Source organism: Diorhabda sublineata, chromosome 2, assembly GCF_026230105.1.
Source record: "Diorhabda sublineata isolate icDioSubl1.1 chromosome 2, icDioSubl1.1, whole genome shotgun sequence".
NCBI classification, from domain to species: Eukaryota; Metazoa; Arthropoda; class Insecta; order Coleoptera; family Chrysomelidae; genus Diorhabda; species Diorhabda sublineata.
In genome coordinates this window covers 3,023,462-3,045,560 of record NC_079475.1, presented here as the reverse complement: position 1 = coordinate 3,045,560, position 22,099 = coordinate 3,023,462, and the positions used below count along the sequence as shown (strand labels likewise).

General features: G+C 29.5%; 1 protein-coding gene across 1 annotated transcript; it reads right to left on the bottom strand.

Annotated features, from left to right (window-relative positions):
• Positions 1 to 1,900: 1,900 nt before the first annotated feature.
• On the bottom strand, positions 1,901 to 20,223 carry LOC130453310 (vacuolar fusion protein MON1 homolog A). Its single transcript, XM_056792974.1, has 4 exons — positions 19,779 to 20,223; positions 19,434 to 19,631; positions 10,108 to 10,351; positions 1,901 to 6,858 (listed from the first exon to the last, which is right to left on the bottom strand). The coding sequence occupies exons 1-4, from the start codon at positions 20,066 to 20,068 to the stop codon at positions 6,145 to 6,147; spliced, it is 1,446 nt and encodes a 481-aa protein (XP_056648952.1). The 5' UTR covers positions 20,069 to 20,223; the 3' UTR covers positions 1,901 to 6,144.
• Positions 20,224 to 22,099: the final 1,876 nt, after the last annotated feature.

Sequence of the window (22,099 nt, the reverse complement as noted above, 5' to 3'; positions counted from 1 at the left end):
ATAACTTGAAGGCAAAGCATCCACTTTTTTACATTGAAATGCAAAATATTCATGGAACAGATAAATCTGTACTGAAATAAGCGATGAGGAATCAAGGTAAATATTATTTCATAGTACAAACTATTTTTGCATGATTGCGCCATCTTTCAACGAAGGAAGAATTTAACACTCAACTAGCGAAACTGTGATAACAATTAAATTAAAACAGTTCAAAAATTATAGTAGGTAAATAATATGAAATTTCCCCTGTTTTTAGAGCAAAATAAATTAACAACATAATTAGTAAAATTTAATTTTTTTACAGTATGAATAGAAACAAAACAATTGAGTTAAAGAGATTCAAACTTTTCATTAAACAAAGATGAATTTATTTATCAAGTGTGCAAACCTTGAATATTCTTAATCAATTTATATATGCAATTCGTCATCCGAAAATTCTTTGGAATCACTTTGAATTTAATCGTCCTGCACAATTGAATTTAGAACTTCGGACTCAAGTTCTTCTGGTGGAGTAATATAAGCCCAAGTAAGATCATGGTGAAGTTCACCATTTTCTTGATCCATCTAAGTTTATGAATAATCCGCAACGCTTGAACAATTTTTCTATTGTATTTTCTGAAACCGCTGCCCACGCACTGGAAACCCACCCTTTCGACAGAATGTAACGACGAGAGGGCTGTTTCAGATTCCCATTTTCTATTCTTTCTTCCTTACGGATGTAATTTTCTCTAATCTCGCTTTTGTTTTGAAAGGCTTATTTCAACTTACATCTGCAGGCTGTAATAAGCGAGTACAACCGGAAGAAATTAGTTTTAAGTGGGTATTAACTTCTGCAAGCTGTGACGCAGCATTGGACGTTTTATGGATAGGCGCATGATCTAACGGAATATCGTCTTCATCTGCACCCCACACTTTGCGAACCCATATTTTGAACGTTTCTCCATGAATCCAACCATTTTTTGTAGCTGTAACACGATTTTTATCTGGAATAACTGGCAGTACACTAGTCTGCAAAAAAAATCATCAAGCTCTGGCACTATTCTTAGTAATTCTTATATAAAATAACGTCCTGAATTTAAATATAATTGCCGTTTTCTTCCATCATCTACCCTTTTCGGGGGACTACTATTTTTATCTCTTTTCGATAATAATAATAAACTTATGGACACTGATTTAATTTGAAGGGTTAAAAAGAATTTTATTTTATTTTAGCTGGAAGCAATTATAAATAATTTACTTCGTACTTGAAATCATTTTACAGTAAGAAGACAGTGTAATACTTAAGTACCTAAATACTTCAAGCTACTACTACTCCGTAGTAATATTGTTACGAACTCGTCCACTGACGTAGATCGTGAATCAAGTTCTGTTTTATTATGTTAATAGAATCTAAAATTGACGGTTGCGGCGAGTACAATTACCAGAAGGACCATTTACATTATGTTTTCTATATAAGGTTTCAATTTTTTATATATTATTTTAATAATTTGTTTATAGTATGTCGCGGCTGTTTTATAGAATCAATTTGTAAGAAGGCTTTTTTACAGCAAATTAGAGATTTCGAAAATTCTGGATAAGAGTATATAAATAAACGAGTCTTTAACAGCCGTATTAGTGGGTAAATAATCTTATGTCATCCGGAACACATTGGGATAGACAAGTTAAAAAATATGTCAAGAGTGTTTAGCAATAAGTATTAGAGCGTAGTTTAATGAAATTAGTGTAAGTGTATAAATAAATTGAGGAAAAACATTTTTTATAAATTCACTCCACCGTTAAAAACCGTTTAAAGAATTGAAAAAAATAATATATTTTTAAAATATATGCCATATATCCATGAAAAATTGTTATCCAATTTTTTTTGGTCAAAGTTTAAGTTGTAAAGCAATAAAAAAACTTCTTTAAAACTAGAGTGTTTTATTGAATTGATATAAATAAAAGTTGTAGCATAATAATGTGATTATCACAGTTATTTTTAACCTATTACTTCAAGTATTTTAACAAGTTTGTACAATTCAATGTAACCAATTTATATATCTTAATAATGCAGAATATGAAGAAAAATGTTGATTATTTTATCTCTTATCTTTATTTTACACAGTAAACATCATAACAAGTAGTTTTCGACTCTTTAATAACAATGGAAAAACAGAAGATTTTGTTCTTTAGGGGTTTGAATACCAAATGGTGAGAAAATGAAAACTTTTTTACGTATCAAAGAGGTGAAAATCTACATCGACTTTAAATACTTTGGACACGAAAACTATACAAAGTTAAGTTATGGAATTTAAACAAGACATATAGACCTGTCAATAAAACAAATAATTTAAAATTGGTTAGAAAAAAAAATGATGTCATTGTATAAAAATAAACGTAGATGCAAATGTTTCATAACGTTTACGGAAGAAAAAATAATATTTTTAAACGTTTTGGGCTTCAAAAGATTTACAATAGCAGCTATATTATGTGTCGAATCAAGTTAATCAAAAGCGTAACAGTTGCTTTAACTAAAAATACTTACTCGGTAAGAATATTTATTTTTTCAAAATACACTAGAAATATCTGATCATTAATGCAGCTAAATGTTCTTGATTTTAGTTCTCTTCTGTTTTAAAATTAGATTTTTTAAAATTAAAGAAACGTCAAATTTTATCTTTCTTCCAAAAATTATTAAAAAAAAAACTAATTTTAAAACACAAGAGATCTAAAACCAAGAACATTCAGATGCATTAATATATCAAAATGACTAAGAAATTAGAAATTAAAGAAATATCCGAGTTGTGACTAATAAATCGATTGACGAAGTTTTGGAAAACAATTTTAAGGGAAAAGATGAGTGTAGAAATGTTTTGGACACTATTAAAGAGAGCATGTGCAACGATCTCAATTCCAGTCGCGAAGTCAACAAGGGCAAATACTTAAAAATAGATGTAGATGGAAGAAAATATCACACAAAAAATTACAGATTTTCACCGAGTAGCCTGTTTCCATTTACAAACGACTTTTCACGCCTTGAAGGCGATATCATTATCGTCGTTTTACTATAAAACACGAATTACATGTTACCAAGACACCGCTCACAGGCTTTCACAAAAAGGACTGGGGGTTGAATCTTTTTTTCTGGCAAAATAGGAGCAACTAGCTAGCAAGAAAAAAGATTTTAGATTTCATATTCATTCACTCAAGCAAGGTAAGTAGCAAAGCTGTAGGTAAGATAGATCTACAGCTTTTGCATTTAGAATTTTTTCACATAACCTCAAAATTTATTATAACCATCTTTTTGGTTTTTTATTTTCATCTTAAAAAATATTTCTGTCGGAATTCGGTGAAAAGCTACCTTTTTGTGCACAAAACAAAGTGTAATTTTTTTATATTATATTTTTTTACCATATTTTGACTTAATATCGAAAATAATAAAAATAAAAAACCAATATCTTGGTTGTTTGAGATTATGTAAAAAAAGTAAACTTAAAAAAGTTTTAGATCTTTATAATACCTACAACTTTGGTATTTAACTTTTTTTCTATAGAAAATAAACAGTTTTTTCCCTTTAAAAAGTCACTCCCTTCCTTTCACTATTTTTTTAGTGTCAATACTTCTCGACACTGCCCTATTTTTTATAAATCGGCTATAAGATTTTTTTACTGTTATAGTCAGTGAACAAATACGAGGAAACGTATCTGTAGTTTCAAAGATGTCAATCTGGCATCCCTTAAAGACCACACATATATCAAAAAAGGATAATAACGACTTACAGAGTGCAATTATCAATAACTCTATGCTAACGGGGCAGGAAATTTTTTTATTGCCATTTAAAGATTGGAGTTGATGATGAACATTGAAAATGTTTGTTTTTCTATTTTATTTAGTTGTCGAATATCCAGATTTACATACGTGACAAAGATTTTTCTAGTTTCCAATAGTTATGATATTGATTTTTAAGTAATTCCTCTAATTAAAAAATTTCTGAATGGTGACGATCTACAACATTCTTTGTATTCGATCTTTTATGTCTATAATCAGTTAGGTATAATGCAAACAGAAACAAAATATTTTTAACAATTTTGTATATCTATTTGCAATCTGCTTGATATTTATAATAAATGTTAATTTTAAAACGCCATTCTTTGCGTATTATGAATTTGGTTCTAGAAATATTGACAATATATTTTAATAGGCTGCAGAAGCTTCAATGACAAAGGGGTACACGGTTGGTTTTTTAATTTCAATTGTCAAGATTTTGCCTTTAATAAAGTTTCATTATATTATATATTCTTTACATAACTATTTATAGATATATACAATTGAAAAAACTTTCAAATATTTACATTGTTTATAAATACACTTTTTTTCAAATAATTATATAGCTATTTATATTTTGAAAGATTTTTCTAGCATCTAATCAATAAAAATTTTAATACCAAAATTGATTTTTCTTGAATACCAATGAATTCATTTGTTATTGTTGATACATGATTATTACAATACATAAATAAGTAATACTATTATCTTCATTGTATGTTAAGAGTTAACTATTGCACAAATTTCATTAGTTATTCATTTTCCCTTATTGTTAAAAATTCTCAAGAAAGGATTGGAAAGTTTAATAAGCTTAAATATTCATGTTCACTACATAATAAATATTAGAGATCTTGAGTATTTATAATGTATGATAAGATATACAATTTGGAGTGCTATATGCATGGGTACCAGTACAGATATAGAGAAGACATTCTACTTTGGAAAAATTAGGTGAAAGTTTTGCATGAACCTTTATTGGTGTTTCCTAAAAATCCTAGCCCCAACGGTTTATTGCAAATCTCCCGTTAGCTTATATTAAAGAAATGATGGTAACAAACATTTTAGCTTAGAAAATTGCATAAAAAAACAAGTATTACTTTTAAGACGCGAAACTAATAGTTTTCATTTCTGCGTTGTTTTGAATTTACGAAAATTAAATAAAAATATTAAGTGAGCACATCCGATCACAATATCACTTAATCCTGATATTGGTTTTTTTAATATATTATACTCAAAATTGTGCCCTAGAGTGTAATAAACAGAGTTCCTGTCCAACATATACTAAAATTACTTGACGTAATTTTATCTATTTTTATTTATCCAAAAATTCCATCTAAGAGAGTTAGAGCCCTTTGGATATGTCGCTGTTAAATCATTTCTTGAAGAATATCTTGAAAATTGATTAAAAAAAATTTGGTACATTGTATAAACCTGATTTTACTACTGTCACAAGAGTTGAAGTTGGGAGGAGCAACAACGTGGGTGTATAATCCTCAATTCATCACTGTACAATATACCAAACTTGAACATTGTAGGTGGTATTTTTTCAAATATGCTTCAAAAAGTAGTAGCTCCTTTAGGAGAAACTTTTGTATAGAGATAAAATAGGTTAGATGGGTATAAATATCTATAATTTGCATTTGTTGGATCAGTTTCTGGACACCTTGATTATACGTTGAATTGTCTGATTGTAGGTTATGAGTGTAATATAAAAGAATGTTTACATTTTCATGCAATTTTCTCAGTTAGAAATTTGGTAGCTATGATATTTTAAGAAATGTAACCGTTAACAAGATATTTGCAAATAGCGTGTTTTGTAAGCTTTTATCTAATCTGAGTGACATTTTTAATGAGACAATGGGGTCAGAAGAAATATTTATTAAAAATCTGGCTGCACGATTTATATATTAATTTTAAATTCTTCTGTATCACGCTTTTGACAACATTGTAATCTATTCATCCAAAAGAGAACGATGGATCTCCCGCCTGCCTCCTGCTAAACAAAAATCAACAACACATGTTACAGTGCCAGTACTGATGAGATTCGTTACAACCATAACATTTTGTTGGATATAGTCAGAAGACATTATCATAAATCAAGTCAATAGAATTGTTAAAAGCTCGAATTTTTTTAATCAAATTCAAATACAGTCTGCTTTTACTTCCAAATTTGCTTGAGCAACTCATACACCAGCTTTTCGCTAATTATTCCAAAGTTCATTCAATATTTTAACGTTTTCTGTGAATTATACTACAGTTTGATTTTATAAAGATATCTTCAATGCCATAGATAATAAGAATTTGACTAAAACTACTAGTGACAAACCTTGTGTTTTTTTGTTTTTAAAATGTAGGTGCATTTAAATGGAAAAACTTTTCTTCTCTTTTCTTAATCCAATTTAGAAGTCTACCTACCAAAACAATGGCAGTAGAAGTATCTACAAGTGGTTCAAAAACAACAAATAGTTCGAAACCCTTAGTATCCCATGCAAGAATAGCTTCATTTGAATTTCTCTCAAATAAGAGTTTAAGGGGTTTAGAAGTACTGTGTAACCTATGATGTGTCCTTTTATAAATTTCTGTTAAATGAGATTTAGTTTGAGTGTAAGGAGGACTTATGTTTGGTTGGTAAAATTGGGCAGTAGATTTACATTTATATAAATAATGACGTATTTCAGTGAACCCAGCACTCGCACAACTCCCTAGTGGTGCTGCTAATGATTCATTAATAGCTTCTAAGCAATTGCTCCGTCTCAGTTTTTCCACTATCTTTTGTTTAGCTTCACTGAGAGTGAAAAATACATCTTTTTCAACTGTTAGAAGCAGCAAACAAGCTTGACAGTCCTCAGATAAATAAGAAACATGACCATAGAGAAATCCGCTAGCGTCGAACTTCGGCAGACAGAGTGGAGTCCAACTTTCCGAATTTTTAAGGCTCTCAGAAGCTTGAACTAAATTGAAGATCAGATGTAAGTCAGCAGGATGGAGGCAATATTTCTTCATACGAACCAGTGTGATGAGCTTATTATTGGCTAATAGTATAGCAAACACCAAATTCTAAAACACAGACAATAATAATTTTTATAATATTTAAACTTACACATCTAGTATGTACAAGCATTGTTGTAAAGGTGATGCATTTAATATTCCTAAAGATGAAAATTCTACTAGCTTTAATAAAATCTTTTTGAGACGCTTCTTGTGTTTTATCAGTGTTTGGGAAGAGTCTCTGGGTATCCAAAACCTCCGAAAATTTTGATTTTTTTATTTTTTATTTTATTTTCCAGACGATAAGAACGAAAAAGCTATAAATGATAAAAAAGATCTCAATAAATTAAGTAAAATTTATAGCTCTATTTTGTGAATTCTAATAAATTTAATCGATTACCGCTATATATTTGAGATGTGGGAACCAAAGGAAAAATTAATTTTTCTTATTGGAACAAATTTCTAAGTTGATTTTATCTTTATCTTTTGATGAAGACTTAAAGAAAAGTCGAAACGTCAAAATTTATCTTTCTTTTAAAAACTATCAAAAAAAAAACTAATTTTAAAACAGAAGAGACCTAAAATCAAGAACATTTAGATGCATTAATATATATATATATATATATATATATATATATATATATATATATATATATATATATATATATATATATATATATATATATATATATTCATCAAGTACTTGTATTTGAAAGGGTTAAGAGGTAAGCGGATTTACGAAGATATGATTAATACCCTTGGTGATCAATGTCCTTCGTATGCGACAGTGAAAAATTGGAATGCAAGCTTCAAAAGAAGTAAATTTTCCATTGAAGATAATGACCGATCGGGAAGGTCAGTTTCTGTGTCATTCCCCGGAAATATCGATGCAGTTCATGACATGATTTTATCAGACCGTCGAATTGGGCTAAAGGGGTAATCTGAAGCACTGAAAATTTCATACGAACACGTTCATCATATAGTTTACGTCATGGACATGAGAAAAATTGCTGCAAAATGGATCCCCAAATGTTTGAATGTTGACCAAACGCGTGCAAGGGTAGAAGCATCGCGTTCGATCTGTGCTCGATTTGAAAACGATGTAGACTTCTTAAGCCGAATTGTTACTATGGATGAGACATTTGGATGGTACATTTCTACGATCCAGAACAAAGCAAAAATCGATGGAATGGCGACACTCTGGTTCTCAAAGACCTCAGAATATTTCGTGTCCAAAAATCTGCTAGAAAAGTTCTTACTTCAGTTTTTTGGGATTGCCATGGAGTAATTATGATTGATTTTTTGGATAAGGGTAGAACAATAACTGGAGATTACTATTCGACATTACTGATTACTTTTTGCAGGACAACGCCCCTGCACGCAAATCTCATATTGCCATGCAAAAAATTCGTGATTTAGGGTTTGAATAACTAGGACACCCCCCTTATTCACCAGATTTGGCTCCGTCTGGCTATCATCCCTTTTCTCAACTGAAAAAAAGTTTAAAATGTTGTAAATTTTCTTCCAACGTGGAGGTAATAAAAGCTGTGGAGGTCTGGTTTGCAGAGCACGAAGAAACATTTTTTTTTTTTGAAAAGTCTAAAGACGTTGAATGTTCGCTGTAATAAATGTATCCAATTAAGAAAAGAATATGTTGAGTAATAAAATATTTTGACATTGAAATTTTGTTTGGTTCTATAGTAGGCTAAGAATTTTTCAATATATCCTTGTATATATATATATATATATATATATATATATATATATATATATATATATATATATATATATATATATATATATATATATATATATATATATATATATATATATAATTTATTGAAACGTCAATTTTATCTTTATTTCAAAAATTATTAAAAAAACTATGTTTAAAACAGAAGAGACCTAAAATCAAGAACATTTAGAAACATAAACATATCAGTGGGTCTAAGAAATAAGAAAAGAAATTTCACAATTCTTGGTTAATTAATGTGTTATTTTCAATTTTTGAATATTTTTGTTTTTGTACAAACTATGTCCATATTATATTTTCAGTCTTCAAAGGTGAATACATAGTTATTCAAAATCTCGGGTATACTTTGGTATTTTATGTATAATGTTAAGGTAGAAGTAGATATTGCGGCGAATGTACACATTTTCCGGTAAATAACATTTACAATTTCAAATAAGGGAAATGTACATTGAATTCACAATGACCATGTCGTTTTGGTAAATGTGAGCATTTTTGAAAAACAATGGAACAAAAAGGAAAATTTAAAAACCAACTAGAACAGATTGTATCACAAAAAAACAAAAATACTTATTTGAACCAGCATCAGTATGAAAAAATATTATTGGAAGTCAAGGCAGCAAAATTAAAAGAAAAGAATAAAAGTGATGTAGATTACCGACGGCTGAAAAGATACGATATAATAATGGTAGGAAAGAAAGAAAAATTAAGTCCATTTAAAGAAGGGGGTAGCATAACATATTTTGCAAAAATTGCTCATTTGGCAACTGCCATGGTGTCCGAAACAGATTAGTGACAGAAATAAATAACAAATACAACATTACTACTGAAGCAGTTATGTTGTATTTATCTTTATGTAAAGTATGTTAAAAAAAGGCAAAGGGCAAGAAAAAAGGAATTGTGATAAAACCAATTTTGACGAGTGAAATGAATTTTAGGAGTCAAGTGGATCTTATAGATTTACAGACACAACCAGAAAATAAATTTAAATTTATTTTAAATTATCCAAATCATTTAACTAAATTTGTTGCAATTAAAATTATCCAAGAATTAGCAAATATGTGGGATGATGTGAAAATAATACACGGGAAGCCACGTCATTCCCAAAGCCAGGTCTCGATTGATCGAGCGAATCAAGATGTTCAAAATATGCTTACAACCTGGCTAGGTCGAAAATTGTATTTAGGAATATTGGGATCGTAACCGACGACATATTATATAATATGCAAAGAAAAGTATGTTATGTTTATCATTTACATTTTTTTATTAAAATAATTTTTCGTTATTAAAGCCTTTTGTATTATATTTATTTAAATAAATATTTTTTACTGCAACATTATTAACCTATTTGTATTCCAACTTTTCTTAAAACATGATGGTAAGAGTATACATTTATTTACCAAAACGTAAAAGCAGAGTATACATTTGCCGGGAAATGTACATATACATTATATTCAGTTCATATATACCTTACTTTTTAATCTACAATTACAATGTTTACTTGAAGTATTTTTAATTTCCGGATTTGTAGTATTATTATCACTAAATATAACAGATTGTGAACAAACCTTTATTTTACTACAGGCTCCTACAATAGCTGAACTAATAGTATCTCTAATAGATGCGCTGAGAGGTAGGCATTGAACAGCTCCCAACATAACAGAAGATTCATTTTCTGAGAAAGTTAGAAGGTGATCTATAAGTCTTTCGACACCTGCAAGTAGTCTTCTAAGATCATAGTTTTGCCTTTGTTCATAAATTTTGTTCAGCCTTGCTAGAGTTAAAATACTTGTAATTTGATTAAAAGCGTAACTGAAATATATTAAAAAATATAATTACATATAGCAAATAAATATTATATTAAAAGAATGAATATGTAATAAGTTTTATTGATTAATTGACGTTAATCTTTTTTAGATTAAGAACTATGTTAAAATAAAGTTATAAATTTTCTTATCTCCTTTCTAAACAATATGAATTGCCTATTACTTGTTATTAATAACTATTGTTAATTTCTAGTATCAATTACATTTAACATACACTGTGATGAAAAGTTAAATCATATATTCTTCGTAATATTTTTTCAATGTCTGGAGAAACAATTTTTGTGAAAAGTATATGTAAAGCAACATTTTTTTATAGTATTATAAAAATTAAGTTATTGAAATTTACTTGAAAACAATCTAGGCACCAGAATTTGGTTAATTTAGGTGCTATCAATACATGAATAACATTTTTGTTCCACTTCTGTTTGGCCCATCAGTTAAAAAATTCAGTATTCATGAAAAACAAAATATTTAATAAGGATTTTTCAGCTGGTGTCCCTGAGATTTAACAGAATTTGATTTACAGTAATGATAATGATATATAATAATGAAAGAAAGCATAGTTGAGGTAAGTTGTCAAAATATAACATATATTAAGCAAACACAGTTGCGCCAACTTACGAAAAAAATAATTTTTTATATATATAAAGAATTTCCATTACAGAACTATTTTAATGCTGTATATTCGACTGACTGAGGTCACTGAATTACTGGTTTATCTTTGAGAATACAGAATTTTTTCTCATGGTCATAGTCATAGACTCAACTTTAAGCTCCTGTAACATTTTTGGAAATTAAATCCTGATCTACATGATGATGGCTTTCTATTCAATGCATTATTTTTTTGTTCACCATCCACCAGACTCTGATTAAATTTGGTACTCACTTGTCTCATTTGCAAATCATTTATTAAAATGCTTTTTTTTATTTGAAGCAAAACTTAATGCTTACTCAATCCATGTTTCATGACAGACAGTAATACTATCCCACTAAAAAGGTCATAACAGTAGATGAACAAGCTAGATTGAGTTTAAACTTGTTCCTGCTTATATCAACACATGAGGGTATAAGTTGAAATAAATGCAATAAAAGTAATTGCTAATATAAAAATCATTCTCTGTATTTGTTTATTAGGCTTTGTATGAGCAACTGGTATATGAAATAGAATCATAAAAATTCATGACTTTTCTGAAAGAAAAACGGAAAGGAAGCTCTGCGTTACTCGCGCTAGCGTTCACATAAATTATATTTTTATTTCTATTTATTAAATACACACATATGTGTCACATCATCCAATCCTCCCTCCAAGTGGTGACTACAACCTAATAAGAAGAAAGATTCACATAGTTGCTTGTTGATTTAGTTTTGAAGATTTATGCATGTGCTTGTGTGGAAAATGAGCGCGCCGCTAATATGTGAGTAACGACGACTACATTTCATTTATTATTTCTATGTTGGTAAAGTTCTAAATTCCTATTTAATAATTTTTTTGATTATAGGACATTTATATTTAGTGAAATGGAGTAGTGTTAACTGATTTAAACTAGAAATATGGTTGTGAATGGGGTAAATATAAAATACATCTTTAGTATTCCAGTCGAATTCTAACAGTGTCAAAAAAAGTGTTTAGTAGTTTTTACTCCAAAAGATAAGTACTCCTATCTAATTAGTATATATATTTTAGGCTATTTTTTGAGGGAATCATTAGAATTTAAAAATGATATTTTAGATATCAAATCCATAGGTATTAAAAGAGTCAGAATAGAATTCAAATCATATCATATTGCTAATTCTTTAATCAATCAGACTTTGATAAAAAATAATAAACTAATGGCATTTATACCTAAATTCTTTACGCAAATAAAGGAGTCATCCGAATGGTCGATACTTTTTTCTCAGAAAATTTTTTAAAAATTGAAATTGAATCTGATAGGCCAGTTGTTGAGGTGAAACGTATGAAAAGACGGGTAATCGAATCAAAACAAGTCAGCTACGTAGATAGGCAAATGATGATTGTCACCTTTTTAGGCAACAAAATTCCAGATACAGTCAAAATTAACTTAGTAAGATTTAATGTAGAGCCATATGTACACCCTGTGGTGCAATGTTACAAGTGTTTGCGTTATCGTCACACGTCAACCCAATGTAAAAGTAAAAAACGTTGTCAAACTTGCACTAACCAATATGACGAAAGTGATGAGAATAAAAAATGCGAATCAGAAATATTATGCTTATTTCGTAGCACGTCAGATCACACCTCAATTTCTAGAAACTGCCCAGAGTATATCAAGCAATATAATATTTAAAAAAAAAACAATGGTCCACCAGAATGCAACATTCAAAGAAGCTAAGTTTGTAGTAGAACACCCATCTTATGCAAAAATAGCCACGTATAATAGATTCGAATTACTGAAAAATTATGAGAATTTTCCAGGAGTGTCATCTAGAGGTGTGAACAACCTCCTCAGAAAACCCAAAATTCCAAACTCCTCGGTTAAAATTGACTTCAAAATATCCAAGAAAAGAAAATGCATCTCCTTCTCTAGCAAGTAAAATACACTTGGAAGTAATTGATGATACAATGGGATCGGACCACTACCCAATAATTATGGAATTGCAAACCGTGTCTTTGTCTACTTTAATCAATCCTTTTCAAAAGTATTATCGAATCAAAAATCAAGTCTTGATTTAAATAGTTTAAATAAAAGTACTCCTTTGTCTAATATATGGAACAAAGTTAAATGTATTAATAATAAATATCACCAAACTAAAAAACCAAACTTAATTCCAGAATTAATAGATCAAATGTTAAACTCTTTAGTTACTCTAAAGTAGGTAAATTCTAAGTAAAATTACACCACAATTCTTCATCACTCGAACTGTCAGAGTTACTACCACCCGTATTTTTAATAAGAGAGCCATTATCACGCTCTGAATCCAAAACAAAATATTTAGGTACTTATTTTCTTCTGTAATTGCGTGAACTACGTATACTTATGTTCCACATAAATGTGGAATTACCTTTTTTATTAATACTTTCTTTTAGTTTGACTTACGGCTGGAGCGTCTGTAGGTTGCTACGGAGGTAAGTACATAGGTGTAATTTATCCAGAATCTTATCAAATGTCGGATTTTTTGAGGATAAATTCAATTCGTAGTATAACAGTTCACAAACACAATCTTTCACTACGGAGGCGCTTCGATATAAAACTGTCAATTTCACTTTCGGGTGTACGCCGCACGCGGTAGCCTTTGTAAATAAAATTAAATCCTTTGACAAGAGGCGGCGCGGGCGCGGCGGGCGGTCGGCCGGTCAGGTCAAAGGAGCCGCCGCTTGAGAAAAAGGATACCGCGGGCGGCCGGTCAGGTCAAAGGAGCCGCCGCTTGAGAAAAAGGATACCGCGAGCGGGCGGCCTTTCAGGTCAAAGGAGCCGCCGCCGCCGCTTGAGAAAAAGGATACCGCGACACTATTTAAGCAAACAGCCGCATTTCTCCATTTCATTTCGCGACGTGCGATGATACTGTTAACACGTGTATTGAGCTATTTGCGTCATAGTTATTATTTTTGCTAATTTTCGTCAGGTAGGAAAGTAATTTAATTTATTAAAAAATGGCGGCCGAACAACGAATAGCTGAGATGAAAGAAAGATTTTATTCACAATTACAAATAAAAAGAGAAGCAGTAAATACAAAAAATCGCACGTTTATTGAAAAAAATCGTTATGAACAATTGATAGAAGAAACAAAAAATGCAAAAACGGCTGAAAAAAAGTAGTATTACACAAAACTGATGACGATCTATATCAACTAGGCACAAAGCAAGGCGTTGTCAAGACATTGTATTCAAGACAACAGTTCACTGTTTGCCATCAGAAATTACTGCAAGAAGAAGACGTCCCCAATCTGGAAACGACACTCCGTACAGTTGCGACTTTTCAATCTACGGGGACAGGACAGGGCTTTGTGAAATGTAGCTGCAAAAAAAACTGTGACTCTAAAAAGTGTTTCTGTGTCAAAAGTAAGGCTCTGTGCTCTTCAAAGTGCCATAATAGTTTGTCGTGTAAGAATAAATAAAACCTACTTTTACTTAAAATTGTGAATGTCTATTAGACCTACTTTTTGTTATAAAGAGAATTGTTTTGTTTGTGAAGTTCAATTACAAAATTACTTATATTATGTTAAAAGATACTTGTAATGTTATGTTACAAACAAGAAGAATTTTAAGTTTCCTGTTATTTTTTTGTGATTTTAAAGTTGATAATAAAGTTTATTTCAAGTAAATACAACATGTTTTATTTGTCCGCTATTTGATAAGTAAGTCTGTTAAGATTTATTGATATTAACCGGCTTACCTAACATTAGTTTAGTCTTAAGATTTATTTATTTTACACATTACCGGTGAACCAGCAGGTATTCTATACAATCCCTAGGAATTGTATACAATACCTAGGTAAAGTATGAAATGGACAATGATATTCAAGATATTTCATACATTGCCTGGACGCCCCAGGGATTGTATACATTACCTAGGGATTGTATACAATACCTGAATTATACACATTGCCGGTAACATATATACCACAGATATGCATGACATTATGGGCGATAATATAAAAATAATCCAATTCACGGACGATATATGCATATACATCTCCCATAATACTTATGAGTGATGTGTTAGAGAGCTCCATCATGCAGTATACTGTATCAAATGATGGTTGTACAATCTTGGTTTTAGTTTTTCACCAGAGAAATCAGCTGTTTTGTGATTTACGAGATCTTGCAGATACAATATATATATATCAATAATACCTCCTTTCCTATAGTGGATTATTATAAATATCTAGGCATTGTCCTAGACCTAGACAAAAAACTGCTTTGGTCTAATCATGTTAGATTTGTGAAGGATAAATGTGGGAAAGGTTTGAATCTTTTTCGAACTGTTTCTAAAACAAAATGTGGAGCTGATGCAGGCATCTCACTTGTCTTTTACAGGGCTTATGTACACTCACTCGTGGATTATGGTTGCACTGAATATGGATCAACCTCTGACACAAACTTACTCATTCTTGACAGAATCCAGTAAAAAGCCCTGAGAATCTAAATCTTCCACATGTCATGTAATTCTGGCGGAAGCATAAGAGCCTCCACTGAAAGTTAGAAGGCTTTATTTAGCTCGTAAACAAATCATTAAATACAGAGAATTTAAATCATTACTGTTTTCAAAAATAGCAAATTTAAATAAACAAAATGTTACCAACAAATACTGGATAAAAAAGCTCTACGCCACTAGCTGATGCTTTTGTTGATACCCAAAATACTATGTATATCCCCAATAATGAAATATATCCAATTTATAGATGCAAATTTGAGATTATCTTTTTCAAGCCAAACATAAGCTTTCCTGAATACACCGATATTTACACAGATAGTTCTAAAAGTGATGATGTATATATATTGTTATGGTATGATAATGTGTAATGTTTATTTTTATAAATTTTTTTTTTAAATAAAATCAGATTTTAATTTGGGCGCCATTAATAATTATTTGAATTTCTTTATTTTATTATGTTATTATTATTTTTTTTTATTCTCAGGGTATTATATTGTGAGGTCAAATTAAAAAATTTTATTGCGATAAATTATGGTTATAAGGTCAGATGATAATAGTCTTAAGACCGGGTCTGTTCTTTATAATGAATAAAATATTCAAAATATACAATTTCTTAACTAGCTATTACAATTATTTTATTTTACAAACATTCATTCATTCATTCATTCATACTCGTAATTACATTCATAAAACTAAATTATATGGAAATGTGAACTCAAATATATACTAAAAGAAATACTTAAACTTAATAGAACAGTACCTTTGTGTTTGTTATGTTGTATTTTTTTTTTAAATTGGAAATTGTTACGGCCTTGCAGAATAAACGGATACTCCGCTGTAGTTCCACTCCTGTTCTTTTCCTTTTCACAACTTCTTTATCTTTCTCCTTTTTTTTATTCATTTTTTTTAACCAATGATATTTATTTTAAAAGTTAGTTACTAAGTTGTCATTTCTAAATTTTTAAATTATTGTGACTTTATTCAAATAATATTATTCTATAATTTCTTTGTTGTATTTATTTCATTCCTATGTTATTAATTTTATCATTGCAGTTGTCAAAATTTTTATATTTTATCATTTATAAACTTAAAATTTATGTTGGTATGTCACACAAATTTTTGAAGTTGGTGCTCCTGTTTTTATCTGTCAATTTATGGATTAAATTCTTTGATTATACAGGATTTGTCAAAATTAAATAATAATTTAGAATATAGTGTTGGCCAAAACTTAATATAAAGAATGTTATTTATTTTATTGTGATAAACTGCTCTAAATAACCGAATAACAGAACTGAACTTATTGCTTTATTTATATCTTATTATTGTTTAATAATTTATTTTGGATATATTTATACCATAACAATATATATATATATATATATATATATATATATATATATATATATATATATATATTGTATATGTATATATATATATACATGGTGTTTGAAACAAAAAACAAAAGGCATTGTAAACATATCCGACTCCAAATCAGTTCTGGAAGCTCTTCAGGGCTCCCCTTCAAACATTTCAGAAACAATGTAATTTTCAACATAAAAAAACATATTTCATTACTTCTCCAAATATAAATATAACATTTATCTGGTCTAAGGCTCATGTAGGGATCATAGGTAATGAAAAAGCAGATTTTGAAGCCAGGAAATCTATCACGGGAGTAGTTACATACTATCCCCCACAGTACTCTGATGTCATTAGTAATTACAGAAATCAGATTGGTCGATTTGAATCTGAACTGCCAAAAAAATATCGCTCCTTGAATTCCCCAACATAAGTAAAAATTACAATATCAAGAACAAAATTGAATCATGGTCGCTTCCCGGCGCATCTTCACAGACTTGGCATAGTAAGCTTTCCAGATTGTACTTGCAATAATAATAAAATTGCTGACCTAAATCATATATTCTTCGAGTGCACCAATCATATTTTACCTACAAATGAACTGATAGCTCAATTGATGAAACATGAATTCCAATTACCTGTAAATATTTCTACAATAATTTTTTCAAACAATAAATCGGTTCTAGATGCTATCAAAAAATTCATAAAAACAAATCATATAAACTAGTGTTACATTTTAGTTGCTATACAAACCAAAATTAGTATGTGGCAAATAGCAGAAGCTGATGCCAACTGCCCTCCCCCCTACACACACACACACATACATCTTTAGTATTCCACAATTAATTATGAATTTTTTATGTAGATTACATAATATGCTACAATAATGTGATCCTATGGAACAAAATCGTTTCTTGAAAATTCTTGATGAATAACAAGAAGAACAACGTCAACAACAGAGAGAAGAAAAATTGCTTTATGAGAAAAACAATGTCAATTGCTTAGAAAACAATTATGATCATCATACAGATACAGAGGAATGTGGTGATAAAGGAATTGAGTCAAACAAGAAAAATGATAAAAGACAGCCAAAAATGCTAAAACACCTTTACATACATGGAACGTTTTTATAACTAATGATTTCATTGATTTCAAGAGGTTAAGGAAAAAAACTATATAAACTGCCCCCAATATGAGATTTATTCAAGGTTTTTGTAGAGAGATGCCAAGCATGTTACTCATCAGGGAAAAATTGGTACAATTGATGAAATATTAGTGCGTTTCCATGAACTTTTGTGAGTATATAGAAAGTAAGGCTGTCAAAAATATGGGATGAAAATATTTTTGTTAAATGATAGTTATATATGCTTTACTGTGAAAATGAAAATTTACAGTGCTAACCAAGCGAATTGTCCATATGCTGATAAAATAGTTCAGCAAATGTTGTTAAAACATTTGTGCGAGCCCTTTTCTAATTCTGAACAGAATTTTACTTGCGACAATTGGTTCACTTCAGTGCTTTTGGCTGTACCCAAAAAACAAAAACATTCTTTAGTTGGAACTTTGTATGTACCCAAGAAAAATAAAAATGTCTTCCTTGAAAACTGGACAAATCTATAAATCTGAAACAATTACATATTACAACTCGATTAAGTCAGGTGTTGATACTGTTAATCGGCAAAAAAGTCTCTTTCCGGTATCAAGAATGATTTGTAGATGGAGTATATTGTTTTCCATACTTGATATTGCATATATAAATGGACATATTATATTTCAGTCATATGTCTTGGATGTGGCTAAACCAAGACTTACATATTTTCAAGAATTAGTTAGTACACTGCTTAAACCTCACATGGCAAAGTGTTTGACAGTACCAAATTTGCTTTTTTGATTGAATTGTGAATAAAAAATATCTTAATATTTCTCCACTAAACATTACTGAAACTAATAAAGAACTCATCCTGAAGACATAACAAAATTTGCTTATTGAGAAAAAAATAGGAAGACAAGTATGAAATATGTAAAGTCCGCTAAAAAATCGAAATGTTGGCATTTTAAAAAATTCTTATGACAGCTTTATTTTGAGTCCTCAACCCACAACACCATTTGAAATTACATACTAATGACAATAATATCAAGAATTGACATTTTTATTTTTGATTATAGCATTATTTTGAATAATAAATGTATGTATTTTGTTTTCAATTGACAAACTTACATTAGTATTTATAAACAGAGAAATTTCGTTTACAAATAGGCATGTGAGCGGAAAACTAAAGTGTATCAGTGTTAAGAAATAGGCAATCTTTAATTCATTAATTTCAAAATAAACATTATATGGTTAAAAGTATATCATACTATCCTTCATTTGAATATTGTATGTTTGGTAGGATTAACTAGATGCTGGAAAAAGAGGCCTCGATGCGAATTTGGGTACATTTATATTATTTAACACCAAGCCTCTGTATGAAACAGTTTTCAAAATAATTATTATATTTAATTAGTTTGTTGAAGCAATATTTTTGGATTATTTGATAATTCTAACAAAAACCAAAGTATTCTGCATACTACCATTATTCTAAATGTAGATACTCACTTCAATTGATATCTTAGTTGACTATCACTTTCTTTTGTTTTAGACACTGCAACTAATATTAATGGTTTTTTAACTAAAAAAACAAAATGTGTATCTCCTGCATGCATACTCTGAATGCAATCATCTGAGGATTGAATAAAACTAACTAAAGTTTGCATAACTCCAAAAAGCCACGCCAATTTATCTTCATTACCATACCTAAAAAATGGATTGTTTCACAAATAATAGGGAGTATAAAACATGTTAAGAATATTCATCAAATTTGTTTAACAAAATCTGTCAACTACCAGAATTTAATAAAAATTGGTTATAATTATTCAAGACTAAGCGCTCTAAGAAACTTACCTAGAGTAAATTGGTTTTCCTGCCATACTTAGAATAAATACATGTTTCAGCTTACTGGTCCATTCTTTATTCAAGTGGAAGTCGTCCTCAGTTGGTGGAACTTCATTATCATTATTACTATAATCAAAATTTTCGTTATTTGAGATCTCATTACATTCTTCTTGAGTGACATAACTGATACTTTTTATCTCCTCAAGACTAGAGCTCATTTGATCAAGATTATCTAAAATATCTGTGGTCATTAAGACACTTTCGGGCGCCGCCCCTGGTTCTAGTTCTAAATTGGACATATTAATAATTGATATATGTGGCTAGTTGCCGGTTTACAAATAATTTTTTCTAATATTTTGAACGAAATGATGGACTTTTACATTATTTAACTTTTTATGTTTTTCTACTTTTAACCTTAATTTTCTTTGACACGTGTCACTCGCTTCTTCTTTCTATGGAATTATATGGTCGATGGTATTTCCATAAAGTATCTACTATTTTTGCAATAATTACCCACAGACATTTGATGTCTTTGCTTAATAATAATTTAGTAGTATATTGTCTTAATTCCGTTTTTTATTGTACTTTTTAAATTAGACTGCAAATAGATACATACAAACAAGAACTCACATTAGGAGTATTTAAAGGTCATTTCGAGTAACGTGATTTGAGACGTTGGCCATATTGTCGAGGGGGACAAACAAAGACTTTAATTCATTTGTGTATGGATAATTGTTTTGAGCACTTTTTTGATTGAAATGAAAATCTTTGGCCAAAAAACGAAAATTAAAATTATCTTAATTTTAATGTAAATAACACGATACTTATCCCCCTATACAATATATGGTTGTGACGTCTAACTAAAATGACCTATTGAATATATTTCACACATGCACGTTTATGACCTACAGAGGCCAGTTCCAATGAACCTTCCACTCTATAAAAAAGTTCTCATCCGATCCAAAATATACCCAACGAATCTCTTATAAAAAAGTTCTCATCCGATCCAAAATATACCCAACGAATCTCTCTTTTTTTTTCTTATAAAACGAGTATATTATAAGCATTAAGTACAAGCTGTAGATTTACATTTTGTACTAGCTAAAGTACACCATTTAAAACATTTTCCGAAAACAGATTTCATTTTATTACCAAGCTCCTATTACATAAACTGTTTCTAACAAGTAACAAATTCAACAAAAATGTATCATTATAAAACCCATTGTATTATAAATATGATACGAAAATGGGATGTAGATATTCAATAACTAAATAATGATATGTCTGTATATTTATATTACACTTTGTATATATCTGAACAATTATTGTATTTGTTACTTTCCGTTCTAATTTATCTGTTATATTATCTAACAGTGGCCAAAGATATTTGTCCTCATTATTAAGTAGATATATCTTTGTCACTCCCTCTCTAAATATTTTATCTGTTATGTCCACTTACTTTGTAAAAGTTACTTTTATATATCTTACGACAATGGTCGAGTAATTCCATCATTTAGGCTTCTTTAAAGTAATTACATCTGCCCCAGCATTGAACCAAAATTGTCCAACGAAAACAAGGTGCTGTGTATAAATATGCAAATGGTTAATTGTGACAAATAGGCAATCTAAGAAAACAACTGATCTACTTGAAAAGTATGGCGTGGGGCAAACAATCGAATTTTTTGTATCCGTATTCGTGTTAGCTTTTCTTTCGCATAAAACTGAAAATAATGAGGTCTTGAATCCAATAAAAAACATTCAAAGCAAATAAATCTGCACAGAAAAGCTTATGGCAAAAGTATTTATTCACCCCATGGCGGCCGTTTATAAATGAGCATTAACTCATTTTTAAAATTAGTCAGATTCTCTAATTGGGGGCAATATGTATCCCACTACTTTCCTGCAATCTTTTTATTTTAAAGAAACATTTTTTGAATGACGTGTAACATATTTTCTATATAAAAATTTCATTTACCACAAATGAGGTTGCTTGCTTTGTCATGGGTATTTTTATAAAGTTATCTTAAAGTTTTTTTATTCAAATTTAATTAATATAATACACTTCTAGATATTTCTTTTTTAGATTTAGATTTTTAGATTCGTGACTAAGATCCATGTTTGTACTCACATTTCTTTACCCCTTGAATGTATTCAATTTATTCTTAGTTGATGCGGTGCTTCCAATTTACAAAAAAAATGTTTCCGTTTATCCCTTATATTGGAATAAATATTAATGCTATACAATTTATTTTTATTATTGTAATCTTACTTAGTAAATAGGTATCTGTTATATATTTATTTTGTTCGTTTTGTGTGGTTTATTTAGATAT

Excerpts from the sequence above, each read along its gene's own strand:
- LOC130453310 (XM_056792974.1), bottom strand. The coding sequence starts at position 20,068 with ATGTCCAATTTAGAACTAGAACCAGGGGCGGCGCCCGAAAGTGTCTTA. Across the intron at positions 10,352-19,433 it reads CAACTAAGATATCAATTGAA|TTACGCTTTTAATCAAATTA; the intron begins GTGAGTATCTAC and ends AATATATTTCAG. Across the intron at positions 6,859-10,107 it reads GAGCCTGTAGTAAAATAAAG|AATTTGGTGTTTGCTATACT; the intron begins GTTTGTTCACAA and ends TCTGTGTTTTAG.